Source organism: Mirounga angustirostris, unplaced genomic scaffold (assembly GCF_029215605.1).
Source record: "Mirounga angustirostris isolate CCGP_5_RB_7025 unplaced genomic scaffold, mMirAng1.0.hap1 SCAF_5, whole genome shotgun sequence".
In the NCBI taxonomy this organism is placed as follows: domain Eukaryota; kingdom Metazoa; phylum Chordata; class Mammalia; order Carnivora; family Phocidae; genus Mirounga; species Mirounga angustirostris.
Genome location: NW_026991713.1, coordinates 96,196,549 through 96,215,664, shown reverse-complemented (window position 1 = coordinate 96,215,664; position 19,116 = coordinate 96,196,549). Strand labels below are relative to the sequence as shown.

Below are 19,116 nucleotides of genomic sequence, written 5' to 3'. Positions count from 1 at the left end.
ATTAATAAACTTCTGTCACTTTACACACACACACACACACACACAGAGCATCTTGTGCTGGGCATGGGCATGGGGAGACAATCGAGTTTGCTGCTTTGGGGTGTGAAGGATCTCTGTCCGGATTTGTGGAAGTAGTTTCAGAGTGTGATTCCATGTGCCATGCCCCAACTCTCCTTCCCCCAAATCCACCTAGGCCTCACTTTCTGGGCAGGAAAGGATTTGGGCCTGAGTTGGTGTCACAGGCCCGCATCCCATGCTGCATTCTAAGGCTCATTTTGCAAAAGTGGGTGTGGGTAGATGTGTGGGAGGCATCCACTCTCCTTGTCCTGGACCCAAGAGTGGGGGTGGGGGAGGCACAGAGCGGAGGGGAACAGAGCTACAGTAGTTACTCTGAGACCGGGGGCCCCAGGGGTTGGAGTCAAGGGTCCGAAGAGGCTCCCCATGCTGTTTTCCAAAGCACCAGTCCCGCTCCAGTGCCAGCCGTTTGCCATCTGCTCTTCAGGGCCTGTTTTTCGTCCCACACCGTCCCTCGTCTTAAAGACTGCTGTCTCCACTTTCTGCCAGGCTTCCCGACGTCTCTGGCTCTCGTATTGGCCTCTCCCAGGGCTGAGCCTGGGCCGCATCGGCTCTCCTTGGCTCGCGCTCATTCCTTCTCTCTTCCTCTCCTCCCTCCTCTCCATCTCTCCTTCCTTTCCCCTCCCTCTCCCTTCCCCCTTCCCTCTCTCTCTCTCCCCCTCTCGGCTCCCGCATTCCGCTTCGGCAGCCGGCCGGCGCCCCTGGCACCATGCTCCGGCTCCTCCGGTTGCTGCTGCTGCTGCTGCTGCTGCCCCCGCCGGGGTCCCCCGAGCCCCCGGGCCTGGCCCCGCTGTCCCCGGGGGCGCCCCCGCAGGCCCCGGACTTGCTCTACGCCGACGGGCTGCGCGCCTACGCGGCCGGGGCTTGGGCGCCGGCCGTGGCACTGCTGCGGGAGGCGCTGCGGAGCCAGGCGGCGCTGGGCCGCGCGCGCCACGACTGTGGGGCGCGCTGTGCGGCCGAGCCGGGGGCCGCGCTCCCCGCCGTGCTGCTTGACGCCCCGGGGCCTGACTCCGGGCCGGGCCCGGCGCGAGGGACCTGGGAGCGGCTGCTGCTCCGCGCGGCGCTCCGCCGGGCCGAGTGCCTGACCCAGTGCGGGGCGCAGAGGCTGGGCCCCGGGGGCGCGGCGCGGCTCCGCGTGGGGAGCGCGCTGCGGGACGCCTTCCGCCGCCGGGAGCCCTACAACTACCTGCAGAGGGCCTACTATCAGGTGCGGGAGCCGCCCGGGCCCCTTCGGGGATCCCGCCCCGACCCACGCTGCGCCGCTACTTGGAGCTCGCCGGGAGAGGGCGGAATGTCGGCGCCCGGGACTCCGGGGCGGTGGGGGGGGGAGCGCTCGGGGGCGGTCGGCGAACCTCTCCTTTTGAGTCTGTCCCATCCAAACCACGCCAAATACCCATTGAGGTCGCCGAGGGACAGCCTAAGGGAGATTGGGAGCAAAGCTGGAGCAGGGCTGGATGGGTTCCTGAGGCGGGGTGGAAGGAGATCGGAGATGGAGGGAAGGGGCCTGAAACGTTAGGTCTTACTGAGACCTACGTGGGATGATAGTGAAGCGGAGGGGATGGGGGGAAGCCCGCCGCTGCACAGGAAGCACGGCGCGGGGGGGAATTGAGTGTGAGCCTTTGCAGGGCAGGGCCAAGGCTGAGGAGCCGGGAGGCCGGGCGTGGGGGGGGGGGGGCGGGCAGTGGACGCTGCGCAGCTACCAGTTCGGTAGCTATAGCCTACGTGGCTGCGGGAGGGGGGGGGGGGTGGCCACACACACCTCAGCCCAGGGTCCTAGAGACCAGCGGGTTTTGCTGGTGGCTCAGGGCTCCCCCACTTCCCCACCTCACTTAGCCATCCATTGCACCTTGTCTCCCAAACGGAGGCCCTGAGGTCCCTCTGTCAATACCGCACCCACTCCAAAGTCTTCAGACCCCTCTTCTCTGAGCTCCCCCGGCATACTGGTTTCTAGGGGCGCTGGAGGTTGGGAAGTGGGCAGTTCTGACGGACAAGTCTTCCAGAAAGCCCTGGCGCAGTTCCAGGTGTGTGTGTGTGTGTGTGTGTGTGTGGCCGGGGGGGGCGCGCGAGTGAGCCAGCAGAGGTCCAACACCCCTACCTGAGGGCCCTGACTCCCTCCTCCTTCGTGCTTCTCAGCTGAAGAAGTTGGACCTGGCCGCTGCGGCAGCACACACCTTCTTTGTAGCAAACCCAGCACACCTGCAGATGCGGGAGGACATGGCTAAGTACAGACGCATGTCTCGGGTGCGGCCCCAGAGCTTCCGGGACCTGGAGACACCGCCACACTGGGTGAGACCCCTTGGCCAGATACACAGGGTTCCCTGGACTGGGACCTGTGTGGCTCAGGCATCAGGAGACCTGGGTCCTGTCCTCAGTAAGCCTGGATGGAGAGTCCCTCTCTGGGGCTTGGTTTTCTTCCCGAGGATCACTACACAAGTCCCTTGTTCAACCATTCTGATCCCGAGGCCCACCCTATATTCCCCAAGGTGAAGTGGGACCTGGAGCCCATACCCCAGATGAGACCAACACCCCTCCCCTTCTTTCTGCCTCCCAATCTTGTCTGGCACCCTGCCTCCAGGAGCTCAGGTGACTGCCCACTCCCCTCCCCCATAGGCAGCCTATGACGATGGCCTGGAGCTACTGGGGCGCCAGGAGGCAGGACTGGCACTGCCCAGGCTAGAGGAGGCCCTGCGGGAGAGCCTGGCCCAGATGGAGAGCTGCCGGGCTGGCTGTGAGGGGCCCGAGGAGCAGCAGAGGGAGGAAGAGGAGGAGGAAGGGGCCGGGAGCCAGGGGGGCCTCTATGAGACCATTGCAGGTAATGGGGATGCGGGTAATGGGGATTCCCGGCCCCACAGAGAGGAGCGTCACAAGCTCAATGGGTGACGTGTGTTGTCTGCAGGGCACTGGATTCGGGTCCTGCAGTGCCGGCAGCGCTGTGTAGGGGACACAGCCACGCGTCCTGGACGCAGCTTCCCTGTCCCTGACTTCCTTCCCAGCCAGCTGAGGCGGCTTCACGAGGCTCATGCTCAGGGTCAGTTGGGGAAGGCTGGGCGCTGGGGGTGACGTGGGTTGGAAACAGGGGAAGTAAAGGTTTGTCTCTGATGGTATCCTGAGCCCCATCTCTCCGTCCCTCCTGTCTGTCTCTGGATCTGTAGTTGGTCAGGAGGACTCTCATTTGCTCTCCTTTGGTGCCGTTGTGGAAAGCTCAGGAGATGGGTCCCAGGGCTCCTTCTGCCCTTGCGGCTTCTCACCTTCCTTTAACTCCCTTCTCTCTTCCTCCCCTTTGAACTCTGCCTATCCAGCTCAGGTATGTTTGAGTAAGCTTTGGAAAGAAGCAATGGATGAGTGTGCCTGCCAGTTGGGATGGGGGCTTTGGAGTTGTTTGGCATCGGGAGACCACCTTCTCTGGCTCTGCCCAGGGACCACTGTCTTTCTCAGTCTCCGTGCCCCACCCTGCCCTATTACTGTATCTCCAGTGGGGAATCTGTCCCAGGCTATGGAAAATGTCCTGAGTGTTCTGCTCTTCTACCCGGAGGATGAGCCTGCCAAGAAGGCTCTGAACGAGTACCAGGCCCAGCTGGGAGAGCCGAGACCTGGCCTCAGGCCAAGAGAGGTAACCCTCTGCTCCATACTTACCCTAAATCAAATAGACCTGAGAAGTAACCTGGACTCTGTACCCCCTTTTAGTCACCGCAGGCAACCCCAAGTCCAGCATCTGATTTGTCTCCCCTCCCTGCTCCCCACTGCAGACTCGACTTTCTGAGTCCAGGTGGCAGCCCATCCGCCGTTGCCTTCACCTCACCCCCCTTATGCGCCCTCCTGTGCCACAGTCATATGCGCATAAACCCCCCCCCCCGCCCCCCACCTTGAGCCCAGATGCCCTAAAGCTGTTGAACAGGAAGGCACATGGAAGGGTTTAGGAGCATGCAGGCTGTCCTCTAGAACCGGGGGCTGCCAGGCTCTCCTCCAGCCTTAACTTCCCTGCCCCACTCTACTTCTCCTCGTCTCACCCCTTTCTCCCTGCTCCCACCCTGCCTCAGGACATCCAGCACTTCATCCTTCGATCCTTGGGGGAGAAGAGACAGCTCTACTATGCCATGGAGCACCTGGGGACCAGCTTCAAGGATCCTGTGAGTATCTCCCCTTGTCCCCATCCTGCCGCTCAGTGCTCCCCCAGGAGGAAGAGAACAGTGATGCCCTACATTTGTGTCACTGTGGTTTGCAACAAGGCTTCCCATTTCCCACACCCCTGGGAGGCTTGGAGAAGCGTCTGCAGTGTCTCAGGGACAGAGGCAGGTACCTGTAGGAGAGGGCCACTTTGGGGTCATGCAGGCCTAAGTGTTGGTCTCTTCTCTGCCATAAACAAGCTCTGGACCTTCACTTGCCTCAGCCTCAATTTCCTTACCTGTAAAATGGGCACATCAGATCTATCTCATAGAGTGCTTGACGCCGTATCACTTGCTACATGGTAGAGAAGGCTCTGCTCTTGCTGCTGCTTTGGTTACTGTTCTTTTGTGGTAGTTATGAGGAAACTGAAGGGCAGAGGGTTTGTTCACTGCTAGGACAATAACGTAAGGCATTTTCTCAACCGTCTTGGCACCATTGACATTTTTTACCTGATCATTCTTTGTAGGGGAGAGGAAGGGGGCTTGCCTAGGCATCGTGGGATGTTCAGCAGCTTCCCTGGCCTCTGCCCAGTAGATGTCAATTCTCTGAGTCATGACAATCAAAAATGTTTCCAGACGTCGCCTAATATCCCCTGGGGGGGGGGGTGCAAAATCTCCCTGGTTGAGAACTGCTGGCTCAAAGCGTGGGCTCTAAAGCTAGTTCAGTATGTATGTATGTATGTATGTTAAGTAGGCTCCACACCCAACATGGGGCTGGAACTCGGGACCCCAAAATCAAGAGTCACATGCTGTACAACTGAGCCACGAGGTGCCCCTCTAAAGAATCCCAAATCTGTCGCTTACTAGCTGTGTGATCTTGGGCATGTTACTTTACCTCTCTGTGTCTTAGAGTCTTCAACTGCAAAATGGGCACATTAATACAATGTGTTTCATTAAAACTATCGTGAACATTACATGATGAATCTCCATGCACTCCACTTCAGTGGATGAAGCTGTTAGAAAAGCACCTGACGAATAGTGCTTCGTGAGCAGTTGTTGGTAGAGTTTGGCCCAACTCCTGGGGCTCCCGACAACGAGTCCGGGGCTTGTCCCACCTCTGCCTTCCTCTCTGGAAGCAGGAGGACTTTAATGTAGATCAGAGTCTAATAATGTCAGGGATTTGGGCTGGACTTGGGTGACTGCGCTTTTCCTGACTCTCCCAGGATCCCTGGACCCCAGCAGCTGTCATCCCCGAGGCACTGAGAGAAAAGCTCAGGTAGGAGACGCCCTGTGGTAGGAGGGGCCTGGCTGGAGCTGGAAGGTGGGGGAGGGCATCTTGGGAGGTCCGGGGAAGATGGGTCCGGACTGGCGGGCACATGCACTGAGCATGTCTCTCACCCCTGAGAGAGGATCAAGAGAAGAGGCCTTGGGACCATGAGCCGTCACAGCCAAAGCCCTTGACTCACTGGAAGGGTAGGTTTCTGGGAGAGCAGGAAGCAGGAGCCCCGAGGGCCTGGGGGGCCGCCAGCCACGCGGCTGGGCCTGCCCTCAGGGGGAGCTCAGTCCCCTCTGCCCTGTCCCTTCCCCCGCAGATGTGCTTCTCCTGGAGGGGGTAACCCTGACCCAGGATGCAAGACAGCTGAATGGGTCCGAGCGGGTGGTGTTGGACGGGCTGCTCACCCCGGCCGAGTGTGGGGTGCTGCTGCAGCTGGCCAAGGTAAGAAGACCTGTGAGTAGGTGGCACCGTCGGCTAGTTAGGGACCTCAGGCACAGCCCGCCTGCCCCCTGTTCTGCCCTCTCTGGTTCTCCAGAGGCACTGCCCTTGTCCCCTACCCCGCATGGCGGTGGACACGTCCCGTTTCTCTCAACTTAGCCGGCCTGGGGTGGATGGATACTCTTTACAAAGGAATTTTGCTAGAAATTGGTAGGAAGAACAAACCAAAAAACGTAAAGGCATAAAAAAGGATGAGTGTGCAGGTGAGAATTCCCTGGTTAGCCAAGAGTTTAATTATCGGCTTGGCCAGTGGTGGAGTGGACATAGAGGCTACTTTCCCCATCCGTTGCATCCCCTGCTGGTTTGGGTTGAATGTTCCATATTCACCAGGTGAAGCCCGCCATTTGGGGAAGCTTCCATCTTCATTCTAGGTTAACCTTCCTTCTACACACACTCACTGAGTATCTGCTGCGTACTCAGAACTACTAGGTTCCAGGGAGAGGGAGATGAGCACAGATGTGCATTCAGGAGCTCACTGTACAGAGAAGGAATCAGACGTGGAGACACATCACTAGAGCGAGGGCTAAGTTTGCTACAAGAAGCATGTACCCATCCAAAAAGGAACGCTGAAATGCCAAATCACAGAAGGCTTACCGGGGGGGGGGGGGGAGGAGCATTTGAGGGGGTCATTTGAGCTCAGTCTTTTTTTAAAAATTATTTATTTATTTATTTATTTGAGAGAGAGGGTGCGCACACGCCCATGTGCGGTGCGTGCACACGGCAGGGGAGGGGCAGAGGGAGAAGCAGACTGCCGATTTAGCGGGGAGCTGGCCACAGGCACTTGATCCCAAGACGTGATTCCAGGACCCCAGGATCATGACCTGAGCCCAAGGCAGATGCTTAACCGCCTGAGCCACCCAGGCGCCCCTTGAGCTCAGTCTTAAGGATGAGTTAACAAGGCAGAGAAGGGGAGGAGAGCCAGGCCGTAAGGAAGAAGAATGGGGGGGGGGGGTCTCTGACAACTGCAGTAGAATACAGGAGCTAAGGGCTTGGGCCAGCCCCAACAGTGGTTAGCTGGGTGACCTCATGCAATGTATTTTATTTTATTTTATTTTTTTTAAGATTTTATTTATTCATTTGAGACACAGAGATACAGAGAGAGAGAGGGAGAAAGCATGAGCAGGGAGAGAGGCAGAGGGAGAGGGAGAAGCAGGCTCCTCGCTGAGCCAGGAGCCCGATGTGGGGCTTGATCCCAGAACCCTGGGATCATGACCTGAGCCGAAGGCAGACGCTTAACGATCTGAGCCACCCAGGCGCCCCACGTGCAATGTATTTTAATGTCTCTGAGCCTTGTTTCTTCATCTATAAAATGGGGCTAAATACAGTGGGTTCTTTTAGGGTTGTTGTGAGGACCCTGGTAGTACTTGGTAAGGCTGTTGGAAGAATATAAAAAGCCCTCACGATTAGCTGGCGCTGTGTCATCCGGCTGTATGTTATCCAGAGGAGGTAGAGGGGAGAGAAGCCGGAGGTGGAGGCACGGGCGAGATGGCGAAGGGCCTTCTGTCCCCTGCCAAAGAGTTTGTGGACCGTGGACAACTTATCGGAGAATTTAAGGAGGGGTTAGGTTTTAAGTCCCCATGCATTAGCAGGAGCAGGGTCTGGAGTCACCATCCTGCAGAACCGGTAGATCCCTCTAGAGGCACTGTGGAAATGCACTGGGAGAGGAAAGCAAGGAGGGGAGGCTTCTGGGGTGATGCCGGAGTGCTACTGCCTTAGGTTAGGTCCTCATTTCAAGGAAATGAAGAGAGGCGGACAGATGAGAAATATTTAGAAAGTCAAAGATAGAGAAGTTCAGCACTAAATCTATGTGGGAGACAATGGATGAAAGGATGGAGTCAGGGATAACTCCCAAGTATCAGCCCTTCTTTCTGTTCCTCCATCGCACTGGATTCATTCTGGCCTCAGGACCTTTGCACTGTGGTTTCTGCTGCCTGGAACATTTTTTCCTCTCACATATTCAAGTGGCTTCTTTATATCATTTGCTTTCAATTTAGATGTCACTTCACTCATCAATTAGTTGTCCCCTAACCACTGCCTGGGCACTCTCAAGGTTGTAGCCCTATTTTAATTTTTTAAATACCCTTTATCCCCATCTGAATCGATCTGGTTTGTTTGTTTGTTTGTTTGTTTACTCAAAATATAAACCACATGAGAGCAGGGACCTTTTCATGTTCATGGTTGTATCCTCAGTGCCTAGAATATAGGAAGTGCTCAGTACAGATTTGTTGAATAAATAAATACAAGCATGGAAGGTTAGATGGCTTGGGTGAGTAGGTGGTCTCTCAGAGATAGGGTTTATACACAGGGTAACTGGGTTGGGGTTGCAGAAAGCAGACAAAAGAATAGGTGTCAGGAAAGGGACATCCAAATACCAGGAGACCCCCAGGTAATGAGACTCGTGGAGGTGGTTGGGTAGTTGGGGCTCAGCATCAAGGGTTGTCACATTCTCCAAGAGTGTGTCAAGGGTGTCAGAGAGAGGCACCTCGGCTCTCTCCCCATGTCGAGCCAGCCGGGACCCAGCTGACTCTCAAACTTCCTGCTAGCGCCCTGTTTCTGGAGAGACTCCTCTATCCTTGGCTCATCAGGAACGAATGATCAAGCCCTTCCTGCCCCCTTTCCCCAACGGCCCTTACCCTCTCAGAGGCCCTTTCCCCACTCTAGGAAGCTCTCCAGAGCTCTGGGCACAGCCCCCTCAGCCAGTGGGATTCCAGATCTTTACCAGAGAGTGACAATGTAGACCTGAAGATAGTCGTTCTGTGGGAAGGGGCAGCAGCTCAGGGAAGGGAGCCAGCATGGAACCCTGGGGGCTTCTAGCCTCTTCCGGGGAGTGGGAGGATTGGAGGAAGGTCTTGCAGCCCTGTGGGCAGTGAGGTGGGGGATGGCTGGGACCCGGGGAGTGAGATTCCCCAGCCACCTCTCTCCCTCCATAGGACGCCACTGAGGCCGGAGCCAGGTCTGGCTATCGTGGCCGCCGCTCCCCTCACACCCCCCATGAGCGCTTCGAGGGGCTCACAGTGCTCAAGGCTGCACAGGTAAGAGGAGGCTCCCATGCTCTGGTCTGATGCCCAGAACCAGAGAAGAGGGTACGCAGGAGGCTGGGTGCCCGCGCCTGGGCCTCTCCCGTGGACTGAGAGCACCTGAGTCCCCTGCCTAGAGTTGAGGGCAGTGGGAGGGGAAGTGTTCTGAGACCTCGGGACCTGGGTGATGGTCACGGAGCCAATGGAAGGAGCAGTTTGGGCTGATGGACAGAGCTGGCTGCTGAGACCAAATCCATGGGTGGAGAGCAATGGAAGTAGGGCAGGGGCTGGGGCAGGGCCACCCTTCTGTTGCCCCCTCCTTTCCCACCCTTCCTTTCCCTGCTTGCAGCTGGCTCAGGCTGGGGCCGTGGGCAGTCAGGGGGCTAAGCTGCTTCTGGAGGTGAGTGAGCGCGTGAGGACCTTGACACAGGCCTACTTCTCCCCGGAGCGGCCCCTGCATCTTTCCTTCACCCACCTGGTGTGCCGGAGTGCCATAGAAGGTAACCACCAGGGAGCCTAGCTGTTCCTCCCCAACCCCGGGCCTCTGTTGGGCACTGCACCCCCTCCGCATCCCCAAACCTGGTGGGCTTTCTGACTCCCCTGCCCGGGTGAGGGCTTGGCTCCTCTGTCCAGCCGTGATTCCCCGAAGCTGCAGGGGGAGTGTGGGCTGCAGTGGATGGGCACAGGGTCATGCACCAGGCCCCTATGCTTCCCAGGAGAGCAAGACCAGCGCATGGACCTGAGTCACCCGGTGCATGCAGACAATTGTGTCCTGGACCCCGACACCGGGGAGTGCTGGCGGGAGCCCCCAGCCTACACCTATCGAGACTACAGGTGGGCAGCCCCCCCAGGGGTCAGGTGGGTGGGCCTGGGTTGCGGTCTCACTGCCTGCGCCTTCCTCCCTTTGCAGTGGGCTTCTCTACCTCAACGAAGACTTCCGCGGTGGGGACCTGTTCTTCACAGAGCCCAATGCGCTCACGGTCACAGTAAGCCGGGTGGGGGGCGTGGGGGTGTGGCGGGGACCCCAGCTGTGGGCTCTGAATTCAAAACAGGAGCTTCCCAGAGACAAATGCAGGGAAATGGCTGGGGCCCCCTTAACCCTTTCTTTCCTTTCTGGCTTCCCCTGCCCTCTCTACCATGTGTCTGGGTTTCGGGGGTTCTAGTAAAGGTTGATTACACCTCCCCGGGAGATCTCTTGTGGCCCTTCCAAACCCTGCCTTCAGTGTTTGCCTCACTCCCTCAAGGAGGGTGGATAAAGCGCAGGTCCCCAAGGCCCTAGTCCAGGTAGAAACCAGGGGCTGGAATTGGGCAGAAGGAGAGGGACAGTGATTTTGCGTCATCTGCTGCTCTGTCTTACCCAGTTACCTCCTTCTCTGCTAACTGCCACCAGCTACCGATGATGCATGGCCTCTCTGAGGTAGAAAAATATCCCCAAGATCCTTATCCCCAGTACCCAGAGTCTGGTACTGCATTCATACCCTCCGATTGCTTCACACCTGGGATTCAAAGGTTGAGCAGGAAAAGTCAAGGCCTGGGCAGGGGGTGGGGAGGCCCTCCACGGAGCCCCCTTTCCTTTGGCTCTGACTCCTCTAGCCTCAGTCTGGCATTTGTGCTCCCCAAGTTGAGGCCAACTTCCCATTTCCCCCCAGGATGGTCCCTGAATTAAGGAATGGGAAGTGAGGGGCAGGAGAGCTGAACTCTTTGCGCCCCGGCCTGCCACCTGCCGTAGGGAGTCAGGGCCAAGTGCTCTGAGAGCACCCATCTGTGGCGCTGAACCTGCCCTCACCCCTCAGGCTCAGGTTCGTCCTCGCTGTGGACGCCTCGTGGCCTTCAGCTCCGGTGGGGAGAACCCCCACGGTGTGTGGGCCGTGACGCGGGGACGGCGCTGCGCCCTGGCACTGTGGCACACGTGGGCGCCTGAGCACAGGGAGCAGGTGAGCAGCAGCTGGAGTAGGAAGGGCTGTCTCTCCTGGTGTGTGAAGGATGAGGGGCAGGGGCCGAGACGTCCCAGGGAGGGTCCTTGGGGGCAAGGTGATGCAGGAGGTTGGGCCAGACTCTCCTCTCTACTCCCCAGGAGTGGACAGAAGCCAAAGAGCTGCTGAAGGAGCCGGAGGAGGAGGAGGAGGAGGAGGAAGAAATGCCCAGCAAAGACCCTTCCCCGGAACCCCCCAGCCGCAGGCTTCCGCGGGTCCAGGACAAGGCTGGGAAACCGCCTCGGCTCCGAGAGGAACTGTGAGGGACTGAGCCAGCTCCTTGGGGATGTGGCCCCTTGACTTGTGAAGGGCCGCCTTGATGCCAGGACCCACAGGAAACCCCCATGTGCTGGGAGCAGAACAGTGAGCTGTCTGTCCCTGCACCCCTACTACCTTGGGGACCACAAGGGCTGTCCAGCCCTGGACTCAGAGGACACTGCACAGACTAGCCTAGAGCTCACCAGGCCTGGCTGATGGACCTCCAGCCCGAGGACAGACCGAGGACACGATGCCTCCCTGGAAAGAAATGGCAGGGGAGAGGGCCTGACTGCTTCACGTGTGGAGGATGAGAGGGAGGCTAACCCCAGTGCCCTGTCCCAGCCTGTAATAAAGAACTGAAGATCCCTCAGTCAAGGGCCCAGACAAGGGTATCACGGTTTCTGTGGTGTCTGCAGTGGGCAGTGCCTGTGGCTGGCCTGGGAGGAGACAGGTGTCTTTGGGCCTCCCAGAGGCGGGGCCGCTCAAAGCCTGTGATTTGTCAGGGAACTCCCAGCCACCTGCTCCCCATATGCAAATGGACCCAGACCCAGACAGCTGCTCCCTGGGCCTCCAACTCTAAGCCCCGTCTTCCCTCTCCCAGCTTGGCCAAGACGTAGGGCCGCCTGATCCCTCGGGTTCCAGCCTTCACAACCCCAGCAGGACCCTGTGAGTCATGGGGGCAAGGAGTGGGCCAAATCCCAGATGGAAGCCAGGTCGGGGTTGAGCCCCACTTCCCACCCTTTGTCCACTCAAAGCAGGGGCCACCCTGTCCAGTCTTTTTCTCTGGATCCCCTGTACCTTCCCCGCCCCCAGATCAGACCCAGGGGCAGCTGGTTGGGGTTTGTTGAGAAGAAGGATTATCCAGATCAGTCCCATCTAATCTCAGCTCCTGCCTGTACCCTCCCCATATTCACCTGAACCTCCTTCCCCGCAACCCTGAACTTAGGGACGAAATCTTGGGTGTTGATAATGGGCTACCTCTCACCCTCATATTCTGGCTCCTGGGCTGGTTGCTAGGCACGCCCTGACTGCCACGATCATCAGCATTGGTGGGGGCTGGGGCGGGGGGTGGGGGCACTGGGCTGTGGTTGCTTCTCTTCTGTACCCCTCCCAAACCCCAACCTTTAATCCTCACAGCTTTGCTCTAATCCCAAGGGGCCTGATGCTCTTATCTCTGCCTACAGGGAGACTGGCCAGGGAAGCACCCCCTTCCACCCCTCCTCCCCCCGGGGCTTGTGGGGGGCTGCTCCTCTCTATAGCCCCAAACTCTTGCTCCCACCTAAGCCCCCCCCCACCGCCCCGGGCTGGGCCCAAGTCTGTCTGGAAGCCACACACCTCCCTTCCTGCCCTCTCTCGCTCCCTGCCTCGGCCCCCGCCGTTGCCAGCTGATTTCATTTGCCTGATGTTGTCGTCGTTGGCCCTACCTTCTCTGTCAGTGCCCCCCCCAACCCCCCCGGAGCTGGGGCCAGGCCAGGCCAGCTCCTCTGGCAGCAGAGCCGGGGCAGGTGACGGGCTGGCGTCGCAGCTGAGGGAGTAGAGAGGCGCCTGGGCACCGGAGCTGGAAACCCAGGAGAGGTCCAGTCAGAGTCCAAGTAAGAGGGAGCTGGCGTGGCTCTGCTGCCCGGGGCCGGGGCTGCAGGGAGGGCTCGGGCAGGGCCGGGCTTGGCGCACAGGACTCCGCACGTGGAGGGGCTCGTGGGGAGCTGGTGCGGGCCCCCTCCCCCAGGCATCTCTCTACTTCTTGTAGTGGGCTGCAGGCCTGGAGTCTGGTGCGGGTGTGAGGGACAGGAACATGGCCTGGTGGGGACCCCCTACACCTACCCCATGTTCCTGACAGGAGCCGGAACTACCCCTCAACCTGTCAGCCATGGGGGAGATGGAGCAGCTGCGGCAGGAAGCAGAGCAGCTCAAGAAGCAGATTGCAGTAACCTCACAACTCTCCCACTGGGGGACCCCAGAAAACATGGAACCCAGGACATGAGGGAGTGTGGACCAGGGTGGTGGGTGGGGGCAGGAAGGAGGCCGGCTTTGCTCTTGAGTGAAACCTTAGAGACCCCTGACCTGGCAGGGACCAGAGACTTCCTGAACTTGGATCTCATATTTGAGGTGCCCCCCAAACCCTAGAGCCCCAAGCCCACCTACCTCAGAGGCCCATGCACCCACTACCCCCACCTTGCCCTTATGACCCCCTGATGACTGCTTTGCCCCCCCAGGATGCCCGGAAAGCCTGTGCGGACATTACTCTGGCAGAGGTGAGACCTCCTGTCCCCCCCCCCCCCCCCCCCCGCCGAGGCAGGGCCAGAGGGGAGTGGAGGGGAGTGGAGGGGAGGGGAGCTCCCGGACCAGCAAGAGCCTGGCGCCTGAGCTTTAGTACAGCATGTCCTTGGAATGAGGAACGGCATTAATTAATTCATTCAACAAACATTTAGTGAGATCTGCTGTGGGCCAGGCACCTTATTGGAAGCTAACGATGCAGATGCTGTCTCAGTCCTCAACCGTAAAGTGAGAACGGTTATACCCCCTCATGGTGTGGCGAGGATGAAGAGGGATGGCACTTTGTAAATCATAAAGCCCTTATAGAGCAGTTTCTAGTTTTCTAATAGTGTATGTCATCAATTCTAAAGTCACATCTTTTCACATTTTGACATCTCTGAGATCAAGATGCAGCCCAAAATAGACGATGCCTTACAATTATAATTGGCAGCATTTTTTTTTCTTTCTCAGTGATACTTAAAAGCATGGTGCTTCATAGAGTTGGTGTCATCTTATGTTGGATTAAATACGTTAATAGTTAGAGTGAACATTGAACGCTTGCCGTGAGCCCAACACTGGGCTAAGCTGCTTCAATACATAATTTCATTTAATTTTCACAACAACCCCAGAAGTTGATGCTATAAACCTTGTTTTACAGATGAGCAAACAGGCTCAGAGAGGGTAAGCAACTTGCCCAGGACAACAAAGCAAGTAAATGACAAGTCAAGGCCATTGACTTGAGCCCCAGCCAAAATCGAGAGGCTGGATGGAGTGTAAGGGACATAGGACCGCAAATTTCAGGAGGTGCAGTTCAGGGTCACGGGGCTGCCCCGGGTAGCCAGTGGAAGAGACAGACATGCGGCAGTGTCGTGGGGGGCCGGGCTCCTAGCGGCTCAGGACAGCGGATGTGCCCCTCTCTTCCCAAGTCCGTGTTCAGTGACTTCACACTGGCAGCTTGAAATTGGTCAAGGTGGGAGTATTTCCACGATGGACATCACTCTCCCGCCCCCACCTCCGCCGCTAGCCCGCGCTGGAGAGATGCTTGTTCAACACTTGGCAACGTGCCACTGGCCATGCCCGGTCTCTCCCACCTCAGTTTAAGCCGCCGCAGGGCAGGGACTTATTTCTCTAAGGCTGGGAGCCTGACCCCAGAGCCTGGCACAGAACAGAAACTGGTCCAGATCGGTGGCTGTGATGCTGACATCTAGGCATGTACCCTACTCACCCTGATTTCTAGTGCCCCCTTTTCTGCAGCTGGTGTCGGGCCTCGAGGTCGTGGGAAGAGTCCAGATGCGGACGCGGCGGACGTTAAGGGGACACCTGGCCAAGATCTATGCCATGCACTGGGCCACCGACTCCAAGTGAGGCTTGAGGGGCACCCAGGGGTGGGGGGACAGGCAGGAAGGAGAGGCTTGGGTGACGTGGCGTGCCCTCTCCCCAGGCTGCTGGTAAGTGCCTCGCAAGACGGGAAGCTGATCGTTTGGGACACCTATACCACCAATAAGGTAGCTGCCTCCCCAGCCCTCCCATCACCCTGTGATTCCTTGGGGGCTTTGTGCCTCCCCTCCAATGCCCTCCCCACCTGGGAGCTCAGCTCAGGTCCTGCCTCCCACCCTCCTGCAGGTGCACGCCATCCCGCTGCGCTCCTCCTGGGTCATGACGTGTGCCTATGCCCCATCAGGGAACTTTGTGGCATGTGGGGGGCTGGACAACATGTGCTCCATCTACAGCCTCAAGTCCCGTGAGGGCAATGTCAAGGTCAGCCGGGAGCTCTCTGCTCACACAGGTGAGTGAGAGACCCTCTCTTCCCGTCCCTGTTGTGAGAGGCCCAGGGATGTGGCCCTGCAGCCCGGCCGCTGTCCTCACCCACCCCCAGGTTATCTCTCCTGCTGCCGCTTCCTGGATGACAACAACATCGTGACCAGCTCCGGGGACACCACTTGGTGAGGACTGAACCCTGTGGGTGCCGGGGCTCGGGCGTGGCTCTGTCCTGGGCTTTCCGTGACAGGGTGACAGCCGCCCCTCCTCCCGGCAGTGCTCTGTGGGATATCGAGACTGGGCAGCAGAAGACCGTGTTTGTGGGGCACACAGGGGACTGCATGAGTCTGGCCGTCTCTCCTGACTTCAAACTCTTCATTTCGGGCGCTTGTGACGCCAGCGCTAAGCTCTGGGACGTGCGGGAGGGAACCTGTCGGCAGACTTTCACTGGCCACGAGTCGGACATCAACGCTATCTGCGTGAGCCCCCCTCTGCGCCCCAACTCCCGGGACCTCCTCACCAGCCCCCCCATCCTTCATCCCTTCCCCAGCTCCCTCACCCCCTCTTTGTAACTTTCCTGGTTGGAATGATTTCACCTTACAGAAAGGCTGCGAGAGTAACCCAATCAGCTTCCATCTACCCTTCGCCCATATTCACTGCTGACGTTTTTACCACGTTTGCTTTAGCATTCTCTCTCTGTAGATGGAGGGAGGGACGGATGGAAAGACAGACACATACACCTAGATGTGGACATAGATATGTTTTATTACCTTTTCTTTTCCTCTTTGGAGAGTAAGTTGCAGATATCATGCCTCTTTACCCCTTAAATACTTCAGTGTGTATTTCTTAAAAACAAGGCCATTCTCTAACGTAGTCACAGTATAATTCTTAAAATCAGATTGAACAATGACACAATATAGTCTATAGCCTATATTCACATTTCACCAATTATCTCACGAATGTCCTTAATAGCCGTGTTTTTTTTCTGTCTAGGAACATGCATCACATTTCCTTGCCGTATCTTTTCAGTTTCCTTTAAACTGGAACCTTTTTTCTATCTTTCTTTGTCTTTCGGAGCCTTGACATCTTTGAAGAGTGCCACTCAATTTTCTTTAGGCTTTCCATCCCTTTGAGTTTATCTGACATTTCCTCGTGATGAGATTCAGGTCACGCATATACACTTGGCCCTGCACGTCCACATCCTGATCCAGCCCTGAGCCCGGAGTCAGGGACAGCCGCCGCCCTTCTAGCCATGTGACCCTGGGCAAGCCGCCCGCCCTCCCTCAGCCTCGCAGCGTGCAAATAATGCCTGCCTGCTTGCGGGGTGGCGAGGGGCCGAGCGATGGGTGTCGGGTGGCCAACTGGCATGCAGCTGGCTGGGATAAATGTCAGAAATGAAGAGTGCTGGGGAAGGGCCGGGCAGAGAGCCTGAGGGAAAGCGCTTGTGCTGGAGCCACCAGGGCGGGAGCCAGGGAGAGGGCGGGAGAGGTAGCAGGCACCCGGGGCTGAGTCCTGACCCCCTTGCCACCTGTACTCTCAGTTCTTCCCCAACGGAGAGGCCATCTGCACAGGCTCGGACGACGCCTCCTGCCGCCTGTTTGACCTGCGGGCAGACCAGGAGCTGACTGCCTACTCCCATGAGAGCATCATCTGTGGTATCACATCCGTGGCCTTCTCCCTCAGCGGCCGTCTGCTCTTTGCAGGCTACGACGACTTCAATTGCAACATCTGGGACTCCATGAAGTGCGAGCGTGTGGGTAAGGGCCGGCCAGCAACACCCCCCCCTACCCCGCCACCACCTCGGCTGGAAGGACCTTCCTACTAGCTCCCCTTTTGGGGACCCTCTTTCTACTGCTCCTAATTGCTGGATGACTCTGAGCTCTGCCCCTAGAATCCAGTCCTCCTTGGTTCCCAACCTAGACCATCATCTCTAGTGGCCCTTCTCCACCGCCCAATGCTCTAGCTGCTTCCTGCCAAAGGAGCTCCGGTGTCACCCGAGATCTGGGGATGTCCAGTCTCTTCTGGATTTCCAGGGCCTCTGAAGTGTCAGGGGCATCCACTGGAGAAAAGGGCAATCTCAGGGAACTGTAATAAGCAGAATCAAGGAGATCTAGCGTGACCCCAACCTTGGGACTTAACTAGAACCACCCTGGTCTGAAGCTGAATCAGATAGTGTGGCTTCTCTTGGGAGAGGCCAGGTGCTGAATGAAAATAACACTGGCCAGAGAGTCAGGATCCAAATCTGAATTCTGTTGCTTAGGATCTGAGAGCCCTTGGGCAAGTCACTTCTCTTGGGGCCTCAGTCTCTTCATTTGGAGACTCAGGAATGAGACTAAAGAGCAACCTCCCCATTTTCTAGTGCCCATCAAGGTGCTCCTTGCTTTTTTCATAGCACACCGACACTGCCGACCTTTCCTGTCCCTCCTGGCCCCCCACCCCGCCCTCCACAGAGATTGGCCTCAAGAGAAACCCTGCCCCTTAGGGTAATCCTCGTTGAGTCCCCACCAGAGGCTGAGTCCATGGCCAATCTAACCTAGGATTCCTGCAGATGCACATGCGCTCTCTGCCAAAGCAGCACAGGCAAACAGGCTGACTCCTCTCTCTCTTCCTCAGGCATCCTTTCTGGCCATGACAACAGGGTCAGCTGCCTGGGAGTCACAGCTGATGGGATGGCTGTGGCCACTGGCTCCTGGGACAGCTTCCTCAAAGTCTGGAACTAAGGAGGCTGGAGGAGGGGAGGTAAAAGGCCATGAAGACACTCAGTTGCCCCCTCCCCTGCCCAATTTTCTTTTAAGATTTCTTTTAAGGTTTTCTTCTTCTACACCCCAGCTGCCACTCCCACCCAGCTTTGTCCTTTGAGGGCAGCAGGGAAAACGGGGGTATGCCTATGGGAGGCAGCAGCAGGGACAAAGGGGCAAAGAACTGCCCCATCTCCTTCCATAGCCTCCCCTCTCCATCGTCCTGCAGCTTCTTCCTCACTGGGCAAGGACAACTGACCTCTCCCCTAGCCCTTGGCAGGCCTACCAGGCTTCCAGTCTGAGGCCCCAGGCCCTGGAATTCCTCCCCCAGAGCCACTACCTTTGTCCAGACCTGGGTGGCAGAGGGTGCTCCATCCTGTGACTATGGCTCTGGCACCACTAGGATCCTGGCCCCTTTCTTCATGATTTCTCCCCTTTCTACCTTCTTTATTTCCCTCCTAAAGGACCTGCAATAAAGTGTAGTGCCCCGGTATGTCTGTGATGTTTGGCTTCTGCCCCACTTCTATTCCAAAAAGACACAGGCCCAACTTAAGTAATAAGATATTACAGGTGCAGTGATAAAGGCTGGGTACCAAACAGCTTGGGGGCAGAAAGTAGGGTGGAGATGAAAGCCTAGGCCTCATGGAGAAGGCCTGAGACAGATCAGAAGATATTCACCAGGTGGCCAGCAGGGCATATGCCCCATCTGCGTATGTATGCGTATGTATAGGAAGGTTATGTTGAGAAAGAATCAGATTACAGAAGACCTTGAATACCAGCGGAGACTTTATCCTAAGGGCAATGGGGAACCACTGAAGAGTTCTGAGCGGCGGAGTCACATGGTCAGTTGTGCTTCTCAGAAAAGTCACCCTAGTGGCGGGTGTAGGTTGATGAAATGGTGGGAAGGGAGACTGGAAGGAAACAAGGTAGGAGGGAGATGGCAAGAAATCAAGAGCGGGAGGGACGCCTGGGTGGCTCAGTTGGTTAAGCGACTGCCTTCGGCTTGGGTCATGATCCCAGGGTCCTGGGATCGAGTCCCGCACTGGGCTCCTTGCTCAGCGGGAGCCTGCTTCTCTCTCTGCCTGCCGCTCCCCAAGCTTGTGTGCTCACTTGCTCTCTCTGACAAATAAATAAAATCTTAAAAAAAAAAAAAAAAAAATCAAGAGC

General features: G+C 57.5%; 2 protein-coding genes across 4 annotated transcripts; both read left to right on the top strand.

The window, feature by feature from the left end:
• Nucleotides 1–678: 678 nt before the first annotated feature.
• Nucleotides 679–11,570, top strand: P3H3 (prolyl 3-hydroxylase 3). 2 transcript variants are annotated; one of them, XM_045873952.3, is made up of 15 exons: nucleotides 703–1,282; nucleotides 2,209–2,361; nucleotides 2,686–2,887; nucleotides 2,972–3,103; nucleotides 3,549–3,685; nucleotides 4,113–4,202; nucleotides 5,402–5,454; nucleotides 5,584–5,651; nucleotides 5,771–5,895; nucleotides 8,883–8,984; nucleotides 9,319–9,469; nucleotides 9,686–9,803; nucleotides 9,880–9,955; nucleotides 10,763–10,903; nucleotides 11,044–11,570. In XM_045873952.3, exons 1-15 carry the CDS (start codon nucleotides 785–787, stop codon nucleotides 11,203–11,205), a joined length of 2,208 nt encoding a protein of 735 aa, XP_045729908.1. In that variant the 5' UTR covers nucleotides 703–784; the 3' UTR covers nucleotides 11,206–11,570. The 2 variants fall into 2 exon arrangements, with proteins under 2 accessions (XP_064447706.1, XP_045729908.1); XM_064591636.1 differs by lacking the exon at nucleotides 10,763–10,903 and having other exon boundaries at nucleotides 679–1,282.
• Nucleotides 11,571–11,720: 150 nt separating this feature from the next.
• GNB3 (G protein subunit beta 3) lies at nucleotides 11,721–18,464 on the top strand. 2 transcript variants are annotated; one of them, XM_045873949.3, is made up of 10 exons: nucleotides 11,721–12,792; nucleotides 13,038–13,124; nucleotides 13,414–13,452; nucleotides 14,708–14,814; nucleotides 14,895–14,958; nucleotides 15,077–15,239; nucleotides 15,330–15,396; nucleotides 15,489–15,690; nucleotides 16,752–16,968; nucleotides 17,825–18,464. In XM_045873949.3, the coding sequence occupies exons 2-10, from the start codon at nucleotides 13,068–13,070 to the stop codon at nucleotides 17,929–17,931; spliced, it is 1,023 nt and encodes a 340-aa protein (XP_045729905.1). In that variant the 5' UTR covers nucleotides 11,721–12,792; nucleotides 13,038–13,067; the 3' UTR covers nucleotides 17,932–18,464. The 2 variants fall into 2 exon arrangements, with proteins under 2 accessions (XP_045729905.1, XP_045729903.1); XM_045873947.3 differs by having other exon boundaries at nucleotides 13,038–13,452.
• Nucleotides 18,465–19,116: the final 652 nt, after the last annotated feature.